The 13,272-nt window shown below is 32.7% G+C and overlaps 1 protein-coding gene across 1 annotated transcript; it reads right to left on the reverse strand.

Moving 5' to 3' along the window:
• Positions 1-556: 556 nt before the first annotated feature.
• LOC132720120 (transmembrane protein 179-like) lies at positions 557-9,168 on the reverse strand. Its single transcript, XM_060704119.1, has 5 exons — positions 8,976-9,168; positions 4,488-4,684; positions 2,952-3,086; positions 1,438-1,531; positions 557-916 (listed from the first exon to the last, which is right to left on the reverse strand). Exons 1-5 carry the CDS (start codon positions 9,063-9,065, stop codon positions 776-778), a joined length of 657 nt encoding a protein of 218 aa, XP_060560102.1. The 5' UTR covers positions 9,066-9,168; the 3' UTR covers positions 557-775.
• Between the last annotated feature and the right edge of the window lie 4,104 nt (positions 9,169-13,272).

A 13,272-nucleotide genomic window follows, 5' to 3' on the forward strand; every position in this document is an offset into this window, starting at 1 on the left:
ATGCACTTTGCACATTGTTGTCTATTTATTGTTAACATCAGTGCCAAACAGTAACAATTTCCTTCCATCGTTCAATACTAACAGGTCGGGAGAACACGATATTGCTAACAGACGGACGGTTTGCCTGGTGCATAACAATATTCGCCATTTTCATTGATTGTTTTGGGAGGGGGCGTAAAAAAGTGGAATATCCAAATTCGTTTCTGGATCCGACCAGTACTAAGCAAGGAGTTTCAAGGAAACAACAGCTGATCCCTGACGTGATGTGAACCAACGCAGCCTGCAATCCTTAGATTATTGGTCCGACGCATCATGCCGGCTCTTTAACTACTGTAAAAGAAATCATTACTGTCTTAAGTCTATAATAATTATCATATATCACAGAAATATCATGTAGATTCTAGCACTTTTTTCACAAGACTAAGAGGCATGCATGTGCTATTTTATTTTATCAGATTTAAATAAAGTGATCAGTGGTTAGTAATGCTTTAATTAATTTTACGAAACACAGTCTCTAAGGCACGGTCCTAAAACCTTTATCAATACAACAAGAAAATAAGTAAGAATATCTTTTTATACAATGTGGAATATTATCAATATTCAAAAACAACAAAAATATCACATCGCCCTAATTATTATCATATTTTCAGATTTTATCATTTGCCGCAAGAATATCACGCAGACGACTTTTCAACGTTTCGTTATTTTTTCCAATGCCATCTATACATATTCACATTTTTACAGGTTATGTATTTGTCAACATTTCATTCACAAATTAAGCTGTCGGTTCAAGTTCTGCGATTCGTTTTGTGTCAGCTCCCGCATTTCCGCTTCTCTGCCGTCTGTTTCTTACAAAGCGCAGGATACATAAAGCTGTCTGCAGCAAAAATAACAGAAAGCAGGTCCAGGACGCAATCTAACAAATAAAAAAAATGTGTTGCGTTTCCGTTTTTCGTTGAAAGCACAATGGAAAATAAACAATAAAGTACTGACTCATTATTCTAGCTGGATCCTTCTGATTTATTGTAAATTGCTTTATGTGTAACAGCAATTGTTTTATAACATACATGTCACATTAGAGAAGAAAAATCTTTATTTTCAAAGACGACCCGTCTTCAATGTCTTTGCTTGTATTTTTCATGGTAAGTTACTTAAGAATATTGAATCTTTATGATAATCATTTTGTGTAATCATATATGAATATACATGCATAAACAAAAATAGGTAAAAAAAATAATCATTTACATATTGCATGTATCATTTTTATAGCTTTTAAGAATATAAACATGTGTGCGTTACATTTTGAGATACTCGGCCGTGCGTCTCGATCAATCTATTTTAGTACACATCCAGCTGTGTATCATATTTGAATAGTATCACTCAGAAACTATCAAATGAAATATCTTATATCTAATTCAATGACAGTTAAATACTTACCTGTGCCACCGCTAGTAATGACGTGTATGGCCCGGCATTAAATTTTTCACTAGAACCGTAACGTGTCCATTCTGTGTTTGCAAAAAGTCCGCAACTGTGATAAAGAAAAAAAAACATTTGGTTGGGTTTTACGTCGCACCAACAGTATATATGTCATATGGTGACATTCTAGCTTTACTGGTCAGCGGTGTAGGAAGACCTATGTGCCCTCTCGTGCATTATTTCAGTAGAACCACCGACGTTCCGTAAGCAAGCTGGATAGCTTCCTCACATGTAAGAGTCTCTGTTGAGATTCGAACCCACAGCGGTGAGGGGCAAATGGTTTGGCGAGTACATGTAAATTGAAGACAACGACCTTAAACACAGGGCTACGGACAACCCATTATTATTATCTTAACCTGCTGAACATGTGTGGTTGACTTCCCTTACTTTCTACCTGGAACAGTCAAAATTTATGACATTTTAGTGTCAAAATACAACCATTGAGCTGTCCTACCATCAGACAACAGTATAGAGCATGGTCAGACTGCCCGGATGTGTGACAAGTCTTCATCTATACTACTGACAAAAAATGCGCCTTATAGATCAAGTAGGCCTAACGCAGGAATGTAAGAATAACGAAAACAATGTGCAAAAAAGTAACACCGAATATGTGCAAAGTCTTGTGGAAATGAGTTAACGGACCAGATAATTTACAGAAAATCAAATCAAAAGAAATGTAGCTATGACATCATACATGTACTTTAATTATAGCATTACGAATATTTCCAGGAATATGATTACGTTTTAGTATCAATCGTTAAAATGACGATCTAACTACCGTTTGCCAAACTACTAGTGCTTTATAATAATCAAGCGTTACCTCGGTACATCATTCACGAAGTCTGTGTTACCTCATAAAATTGTCGCAATCATATTTTATCTCCTTATTTCAGTATTATATGGCACAAGTAGTAAAATGTCTCAGGTATACCGCATATCAAATACAATGATAGATATGTAACTGGATTAAGTTAATGCATATTGGCGAATCACAAAAGTCTCCTTCAATAGGCAAGCAAGGTCATCATTCTAAAGAATGATGTAGACGTAAACATTAAATTTTATTAGAGGCTTTCAATATGTGTCAGCAACTGTATGCGCTTATTCATTTTTTTTTCAATTTGATTTACTATAAAATATACTGATTCATTTAATCAACATAATGCTCGTTTCAGCCCTAGAATTGCACACCTCTGTGTTAATACTGCACAATTTGAGTCTTTAAAGTTACTATTTACGCGGTGAAAGTCAATAACTGGACAGATATTTGTGAGTTCCAAGTAAGTATGCACTTATGTTACTTTTTGATCACTACTTAAGTTCTACTTATAAATATTTGGCATAGAATCAGGTGAAAATTATACCTGAAAAAGTGGTCTAGCATAAAAAGTAATGTAGTTACTAGTAATTGGTAAACGAAAATGATTATTTGTGAAACACATAAAGAGATAAGCTGATTATAATAAAGTTACCTCGTTACAAGCTCATTTTCTTTGATACCGTTACAGAACTGAAGAAAGCCAACAGACAGCATACATGACACTATCAAGGCGACGAACGTGTGAGCCCCATTCAGTAGAATATACGGCATTACCCACATCTCGAACCTGTAACATATATCAGTTTTATCATTATAACTACTTTATTATAAATTTAAAAAAAACAACAACAGATACAACGAAACAAAACAAAAAACAACAATAACAATATTTGATACTGTTATGCTGTGATACATAAAGTAAAATAAGCTCAGTCAACAGTGACTGTCTCTTTGTAAAAATCAACAAGACGTATCGATGAATACAGACAAATGTCCACAAATTTGTGTGTGTTTGGGTTTGTTTACCCTCGCCACCGGAAAGAGACCATATGGGCGAGCAATGTCCACAAAGCATATCCTCCCAACTCTTATACTGGACAAGGGAAGTAATCGCTGCGATGATATTGGTCACCATCTTACATGGTAATTCAAAATCAAAGCATGACTTTGAAATACAAAAGTGATCTTGACCTTTGAGCTGGAAACCTGATTTTTGCACGCGACACGTGACACGTTGTCACTTATGCCTAGTTATTTTTAAGTGAAAACATCTTTGAATAGTGAACATCAATATACTTTTTGAACATAAACAATCATCAAAGAGAAAGTGCACTGTAGCTACTTGAGTATCCATGGCACTTGCGACTAATGAGTGCGGACAGACGGACGGAATGAATGACGGACGCTTCAAACTATGTGTGTTCGGTGTTCCAATGCTGAGAGAGGGGCATAAAGTGTATGGCTCACTTTGTTTGTAAAATCATTTTAAATTTATCCCAGATGACATTAAGTTAGCCAGAATGAAATGTTTAGTATTTTGCACATCAAGCCAGGCGGAAATTAAGTTGTAGGTCTGCAGTTGACGTGCATTTCGTAATATGTAAACATCATTTTGTAATTAAATTTAATACATGTACTTATAAATGTCAAGTCAGGGCGTACAATGGGAAAATCCCATTATTAAAAAAAAAACAGAAGTGCCGGATCTGTCAGGCTAAGAAAGCTTGAGTCTACTGTCATTGAACGTAACATAAGTTTGATCAGATAGGGATGTGTAACATGACAGATTTTTCACAATATTTGCAGACTCTCATTCAACAGCTTAAGAAAAAGATCACCGCTTTAAAGAAGCTTGCCTCCAGATTTACGCTTATTATCATGAACATTGATCTGAAAGTAAAATATTGTAAAGTGAACAAAGACAGTAATTTACACATTGCAAATGGCACTTGAATTCAATATGATTAAAAATACTGCAAAATCTAATGACATTTTATTCATTTTTCTTGAAACATTATGCCTCATCTGGAGGCATGCAGCTTTAACTTTGATTAGGAGTCATATAATATACATGTACTTGACGGGTGTTTGGCTATATTAATGGGAGACAGAACAGAAGTTAATTCAAGACTGAAGCAAATAGCACATAATGCATTTATACATACAAATCATATACAATAAGAATTACCCAATTGTAGGCTTCTTTATAGATTTGAATGTGGCAAAGGCATAGAAGATTCCCTTTCCAAGACCATAAAATATCATGCCGAACACGCTGTAGTATATAGGAAAGTTACAGTTAGCCGGACTGGATGCATGCATCACAAATGCTTTCGAGTCCCATTCTATATCAGCATATAATATACAGTCTCCTTGAAAATTCCACTGAAATTGAAAATTTACAAAAACAATGGTATTTTTCTAATGCTGTAAAATACTAGTACCTTATTATTGTAACTCTGTAACACCGCACTTTGGGGTCAAACGCACTTTGGGGTCCGACCCCAAAGTGCGTTACGTACTTTGGGGTCCGACCCCAGAGTGCGTTACGCACTTTGGGGTCCAATTTTTACCCCAAAGTGCGTTAAACAGGTACATATGCATTTGCAAACTGAAAGGTGTTTAAACGCTTTTCCCACAAAATTGGAGGAAATATGTATTTCAAACGACTTGCCAATCCAAAGAACACATATCAATGTATCACTGATTCTGTTTGAATGTCCCTAACATGCAGGTAACAAAAAATTATCGGTTCGTGAAATTTTACTTTTTTTTGTGACATTCGGTCGTACCTCAGTGGAGTACCTTTAACATCATGCAAACGACCGCACTTTGGGGTCATAGAAAATTAATGTTCATTATGTTTTAAATAATATATTGTAGTCAAAGTCAATGGTAAACAAAACATCAAGGTATTAAATAGACACAAACATGTGCCCTGAATTATAGTAGAATCAATAGGGATTTAAATGATCTTGATTAGTAAGTAAAGAACTTTCACCAAATAAATCACCAAATAAAGAATTTGTATCAATTATTAAGCTTAAAATATTTTTTCTCAAATTTTCCATTTATTTTAAAAGAATGTACACCTTTTATTAACTCCATTGTTTTTAGCTAAATGCATTATTTCCCGTTTTTTATTTACACATTTTATAGAAATATGATTGTCTTAGCATAGACAAAGGTATAATCTCTGGGAAATCTTAGTAAGACATTTCAGTAAAAAATGTGCCTGATAATATGTTGAAAGAGCCATTTATTTAGCTAAATGTGACATAAGAAACTTGACTAGGTGTAGATGCGGCTTTAAGTAGTAGTCAGTACAGGCAGTACTAAAGATATCAACTATTTAAGTAGTCGCACATTAAGAGCGGAGCTTCAGAATAATGTAAAATACTCACTGGGGGTATAGAGGGGATTGGGGGGTATCGATCCCCCCCCCACCCTAAGGGTTAAAAATAACGTTTTAAAGGCCCATTATGCTTTTATTTGTTTTTCTTAAAAGCTTTTTCATTTTGATGTTCTTCTACATTATCCAAAAAACACACATTGGCCAATTACCTGAACCATCTTTTTCATTTGTTGCTTTTTGGCAATGATGAGTACAGTTATAGTGAATTAGTATTTTATAGGGAAGTCAAACACTACAGTGTTTTGACTTCTTTTATGACAAATAATTTCACATTTATCGCTACTTTATTCAGGTAACAAGCATCTTACATTTCTCAGATACCATTACTTAAACATTATTAAATTCATGTTTGCTCTTTCTAAAGAAGTATGTAAGATTTACCATAAAAAAGCCTCTGGCGAACCGTTGTTACGGAGCTTACAAAAACCCTTAAGTTTGTTGATAAGCTTAATAATGTTTTTGTAAAAATCACTTTTTATAGTCCGATCGAAAAACTTGATGTTTCACCAGAACATTGCAATAGAGTATATTTATAGTTCTTTGGAAAAAAAATATTAACTGCATTTTATTTCATTCCCAACATATTTAAAATGGGGCTCAATATGGCACCAAAAGTTATCAAGTAAATGACCGACAGAACGGGATATTTTTCGCAGCATCTTTTAATTCTAGGAATGCACAATATCTGTATTTTGTATTTTGAACGGTGGCATAAAAGTGACATTTGTATTTTTTTATACTTTTTTGTTTTTGTTTTTCGTACACATTTTTGCTTGTTTGTCGTACATTTTTTTTTTTAATTTTGAATACATACATTTTTTAGTTTTGCATACATATTCTTTTTTAGTTTGCATACATATCTTATTTTAGTTTTGCATACATATTCTTTTTTAGTTTGCATACATATTTCATTTTAGGGTTTTTTGTACATATTTTATTTTGTTTTTTCGTACATATTTTTACATGACGCCATTTGCAAATTAGAGGTTTGGATAATTACACCATTTGTAAAACACCATTTTTAAACACTTCGCCATCTGTAAATTACCGTACCTCATTTGCAAATGCCATTTGCAAATACCAATATTTTCATTTTTGGAGGTATCAAAAAATAACAACACTTTTTAGTATATATATATATAAATATATAGTCCGCGGTAACCCAAAGAATGGTTCTGCATATGGTCTCGATGTGGTTAACATTTGTCACAAGGTGCCTTAAAATCCTTCATGGGTTTTCGGAGATAAGTAGCGGACATGAAACCCAAGTCTTTATCCTTTGACCTGAAGGTCTGACCCCGACCTTGATCCGGCACACCTGGCATATAAGTTCTGCACATTTTCTGGATGTGCTTAAGAACTGACTGGCCGAAAACGACGCGGCCGATTCCAAAATGGGCCGAAATGGGACCAAACCACTGTGCTAGTTTTATATTCACCTATGGGCTGTTATGAGATTTGAAGGCTGTTTATATTGGCTAAAATATATATGAAAAACAAAAATAAGATATGAACAAAAAACAAAAATAAAATATGAATGCAAAACTAAAAAAAAAATTGTATTCAAAACTGAAAAAATATGTATGCAAAACTAAAATAAAATATGTATACAAAACTAAAAACAAAAAAATGCAAATGTCACTTTTATGCCACCGTAATTTTGTTATATGAACACAATTTTTAGATATTTCAAGTGGTAAAATTAATGAAACTTTTATATCTTAAGCATCATAAAGTATTGACCGCCATCTTGAATTCCACCTCAAATATTCCAATGTCGCAGATAGAAAATAAGTCAGTACTCAGTATTTAAGCAGAACTCAGATGACACCTTGAGACCTCCTGAACCCAAAGTGCGTTGATATGTAGCATATTAACGCACTTTGGGGTCAATTTCTCGATTTTAACCCCAAAGTGCGTTGGACCCCAAAGTGCGGTGCGAAGTTTAACGCACTTTGGGGTCGGACCCCAAAGTGCGTTTGACCCCAAAGTGCGGTGTTACATAGCTCTACTCACACACTAATTTAACTTTTCCGCGCAGGCATGAGTATCGGACCTGGCAAGAAAAAATATGACCAATTTGATAAAAAAAACAATCCTGTTCAGCATAAATGTATCAAAAGCAAACAAAAAATGTGAAATATGAGCCCCCTTAAAATATACTACAAGTTAAAGGGACTCCACTGACGTTTTTTTTGATATGGCAGGAGTGGTAAAAAACTTCCGACATAAATTATCCATTTGAAGTAGATCTATGCCAATAACTTGTGTGGAGAATTTCAGGGCATTCGCTCACTATACTTTACTATTTTTCTGTGAAAAATTATCCAAAATTGAACAACGTTTCAACGTTTTTCACTCAAATCGGGCTGAGAATAACACAAAAATATGATTTTCAATGCATTTCTGAGTATATTTCTTAGTTATCTTTTGCGTATCTTTCTATTTTAAGTACACCAGGTGATCTATGTAAAAATGTGAAATGAGCCGCGTCATGACAAAACCAACATAGTGCGTTTGCGACCAGCATGGATCCAGACCAGCCTGCGCATCCGCGAAGTCTGATCAAGATCCATGCTGTTCGCTATACCAAACCTATTACAAGTAGAGAAACTGATAGCGAACAGCATAGATCCTGATCAGACTGCGCGGATGCGCATCCATGCTGGTCGCGAACCCATTACATATACATGTTGGTTTTGTCATGACGCGGCTCAAATTTAAATTTTGTGTTTTATGCATTTTTTAAAAAATTCTCTGACAGTAGTATTTTTACACATTTAAGATTAACACAGGTTTTTTTTATCAATCTGGTCATATTTTTTCTTCCCAGCCTGTGCTTTTTCGCTGTACACTTCAAATCAAAGAGTCCGAGATTGTACCACAGAGCTTTGATATCAGTTTCACTGTTAAAAAATATTTTCAAAAAAGTTGGGAACAGATAATATTAGCTTAACTAAATGAAGGTAGATCTAAAAATATAGTTTCAACATTTTCATATTTTGATTCTACAACAAACTATAGAAGGATTTTATAAACACAAAATGAGTATATTTCTGGTATATAGACTTCATAGATACATCTTACTTTGAGAAATTAGTAAATTAGACTATCTAGAGCTTTTCTATTTTTAAGAAACTTTTTTCATTTAGATCTAGATGAATACATGTACTGCTAGGGGAGGTAACTAGAATAACATTTTGGGAAAAATTAGCACAAGAAATAAAAGAAAATATAATGTAAAGATAAAACAAAAGTTACCCTGTTTACACCAACGGGAATTGACACAATAAATCCAGCTATAAAGATACAAAAGTATATAATAGCTTGAACTAAAATATGTATGTCCATTTTGCAATGATATTTATCTAAAATAACTTCCGTCTGTAAACACAGTGTACACGCAGTCAACCATGAAGCTTGTTGAATGTTATTGATTTCAGAGTTGAACTGTAAAAAAAAAATGCGGCGTTACTCAATTAATGCGCGGTTATCCAGTCAGCAGACAGGAGTCATAAATCTACTGTAATAAATTACATACTACCTGTATTTGAATGATATATCTACCCGTATATTACTTTAAGATTATGCAAAAAACTATATATTTCCAAAGAAAATGATAACAATAATATGAACTACATTTTTTCCAGCGGTCACTTAATTTTCATGGCATTTGGTTTACTGACATCATATCTGACGTCACTTTATAGTGCTGCAAATAGACTCAAATACCTCGCTTATTTAGGGGAGTAACTGGTCCCAGATCATAAACAGGGGGTTTCATATACCAAAATGTTCGGTTGGGTCCCTAGAGTACGAAATAGGATTTCATTTTTGCCATAAGTGCTGGCGGACTAAGAAATCCAAGATGGCGTCAAAGATGGCCGCCAAAAATATGAAAATTATCATTTATTATTTATAACTTAAATTTGCAAGCATTAACTTTTAAAAAAAGTTGTTTTTTAAACATTTTGATATTAAACATATTTATTAAATTTAGTTTTAGTATCTATTAATAATGTTAGTAGAATTTTTATGATAAAAACCGATAATTAAGGCTAAATATTTCTAAAAATTGCTGTTTTTTTAAATATGTGCTTTACATTTTCTATTTTTTTTCTTGCAATTCAATAATGATTTGTTTCCTTATGACTGATTTACAGGAAACATATTTTTTACAAACAAAATGTGCCAATGAAAGTTATCATTTTAGTATAATTTTTAAGATTATGTGTTTTTAAGTGGGTGGGGTAAAATGGTAATTTTATTAAAATTTAAAAATACTTCAGATTACTTTATATTGACTGTCTAAAAGACTTGAATCTACTCCTTATTACATATTTCAGAGTTATTGCTCAATAGACAATGCCCTAGTTGTGAAATATGAGGAAAATACATGTTTTTTTTTCAATTTAAAACCTGTGACTTTATTTTTTAACAGTCAATTTTTGCACTTTCTTTCTTTTCCCTCAAAATATTTTATATATATGAATTCTTTCTGGCATATTTTATCAGTAAATAAAACATTGAGAATTTGTTTTTCTTTCCAAAACGTGTTCTACTTTAATTGTCATTTAAGTATGTAACTGAGTGGATGGGGGTACATAGCAAATGTATTTAATACTGTTGGGAATTTGCAATATTTGAGGATAAACAAAATTTAAAGAAATTAATGTTTGAAATTTCATTGCATCATTTTATCAAATATGTTTCAAAATGCAGTTATATTGTCACTTGTATGAAATAAGTATTTTCCATGTAAAAATAGGAAAACAAGAGGGCCTGATGGTCCTGACTCCCTCACCTGATATATTCTGCCAGCAGAAAAGGTCCAAATTTTAAATTTTCAGTGTTGATTTAAAGTCAGTAATGAGGTTACATTGGGTTTGTCATTTTTTTACCCCAGCTGATTTAAAAAAGAATATTTGTAGAATGCCCAATGATGAATATCTATCTAAGCCTGTAGCATTGTAGTTTCATAATTTCATAACTAAGACTTAAATGTATTTTCCTATATCCAAGTCAATATAAACTAAGTGACCCCAGGGTAGGGATAATTTTGACCTCACAGCCATGGTTTATATTATTTTTGTAGAGTCCTTTTCAAAGAAACATCAGGCATGCACTTGGAGTCAAAAGTCCACTCTTAATAAAGTCATTAAGTTTTAGCAGAGTTACATAGTACATGTAAAACATATTTTAAGCTTTTTATGTAAAATTACAATGCCCAAGGCTTTGATATTTGGCATGTATTATTGCTAAGTGGTCATAATACAAATGTTTGAACTCTTAAAAAATGACAGCCTAATGTGGCCTTATTACTGACTTTTGATTCGCAGAATTGTGACCTTTTCCAGTAATATTTCTCAAGTACAGGACCATAATGGCCCTCTTTTTAATACTTATTAGCAGCTTGAACGTAGTAGAGCGGACATGAATATTATGCAAACAGATTCCTGCAAACAAACCCTTTCCCTAAGCGGCAGGGGAGTAATAGATAAATTATAGCCTGCATGTTGAACAAAACTGATCTGAAGACATTTTAGAAACGTAGATGTAAAATAATTTCACATAAAGCAAACTTTAGGAAAATAGATTAACAAAAAAACAAAGCATCACTAGAAACTTTTCAATAAAGTCGAACTGGTAAATACAGTAACCAATAGTTTCCTTCATTACTCATTAATTAAAGGCCTCAGAAACAAATATCTTTTTACTTCTTTAGAAAGGGCAAACATAAATTTTATAATGTTGGAATAATGGTTTTAGAGAATGTTTGGTACTTGTTATCTTACGAAAGTAGCACTAAATGTAAAATAATTTGTCATAAAAGTAGCAAAATGTAAACAAAGTAGTATTTTGACTTCTATACAAAATACTATAACTGTACTTATTGCCAAAAAGAAACAGATGAAAAAGATAGTTCTGGTAATTAGCCAATGAGTAATTATTTGGATACTATAAAAGAAAACCAACATGAAAAAAGCTTTTTGAGAAATAAAAATGAAATCATTTCTGAGGCATAATGGGCCTTTAAGATTTAACTCTATGGATATTAATTTAATTTAATCCACAAAAAATTGCATCCCTTTATGCATGTCTGCTATAAGTAATCATTGTGCTCAAAGAGCGAAATCTATTTTTAAAATTAATAGTATATTTTTCATATTGCGACAATGACCAACAATTGTTATATAAAAGTAAGCACAGCAAGTGCATTTCAGAATAATAATATCTGTAACATGCAGCAGTTCGGACTGTAATATCCGTCCTAAGGTTACCTAACAAAGTCCACAGAGTTGCTGGGTAGCTCATGGGCGGTTTTAGAGAGACAGATATTCCGATCTGAACAGCAAACAGGTCTTTCTTCCATAGATATAATATATTCTATCATATTTTAAATAGTTAACCTCAATAATAAACTTTTCATGGAAATTAATGTCAATTAATCCTTTACTATTTTATTACAGTTATTAATCATTTCAACATATTAAAATTTTGATTTTATTGCATTTTCGAAACTTATAAATTTACAACATCGTAAAATATAGTATTTTCTATCCCACTCATTCAGTAAAAAATATTGATAGACAATTATGTGTATAACATATGAAAAGAAAAGCTAAAATCTTAATATTCGGGTGGGGCGTCCATGGCCGAGTGGTCGTGGCCTTCAAAATTTTTGTTCCAAACCGCTATGGGTTCAAATCCCGACAGGGACTTTGGATTCTTTCATGTGAGGAAGCTATCCAGCTAGCTTACGCAGCGTGGGTGGTTCTACTCAGGTGCCCGTTCGTGTCTGAAATAATGCACGGAAGGGCACCTGAGGTCTTCATCTTACAGTAAAGTTGGACATCGCCATACAACCTGTGACGTAAAACCCAACTAAACAAACAAACTAAATATTGGTTCTAAAATTTACTTACTTTATATGTTAGAAAGATATGTGTTAAAGTTCATGAAGAAGGGAAAAGAAATAGAGAATGTGTAAACAGATTTGCTGTTTAAATTTTAAGCATTTTAAAATTGAAATTTTATTTATATTCTCATATTTCACAATTAGTGCATTGTCTATACAGCAATGACTCTGAAATTTAAGATAAATAGATGTAAGTCTTTTAAGTTGTCAAAAAAGGTTATATTAGGATACTTGCAGTATTTTGAAATTTAAATAAATTAATCATTCCCCATACCCCACTTAAAAATACACACTATCCCAAAAATGTAATTAAATGAAAATTTTTAATGTTAGATTTTGAATTTAACAAGAGCCACCGCCAAAATTGAATACTTTGACCATGATGTTTAAGGTCATTTAAAGGTTAAAGTAAGTTCAACCTTTTAGAAGGTCTTGTCCAAAAGGTTGTTTTGTCCAAGTATGAAATAATCCATTGATTAATTACCAAGTTACAGCCAATTATTTGATAATCTGTTAATATTCAATAAATTTTATTCAAGTTCAAGGTCATTCGTGAGTTAAAGTAAAAGTTAATTTAATATACATAAAGGTTCTGACCTAAAATGTCTGGAAATAAAGGTTATCAATTTATAAATAACA

Source organism: Ruditapes philippinarum, unplaced genomic scaffold (assembly GCF_026571515.1).
Source record: "Ruditapes philippinarum isolate M1 unplaced genomic scaffold, ASM2657151v2 ctg3735_1_1_1_1, whole genome shotgun sequence".
Classification (NCBI taxonomy): Eukaryota; Metazoa; Mollusca; class Bivalvia; order Venerida; family Veneridae; genus Ruditapes; species Ruditapes philippinarum.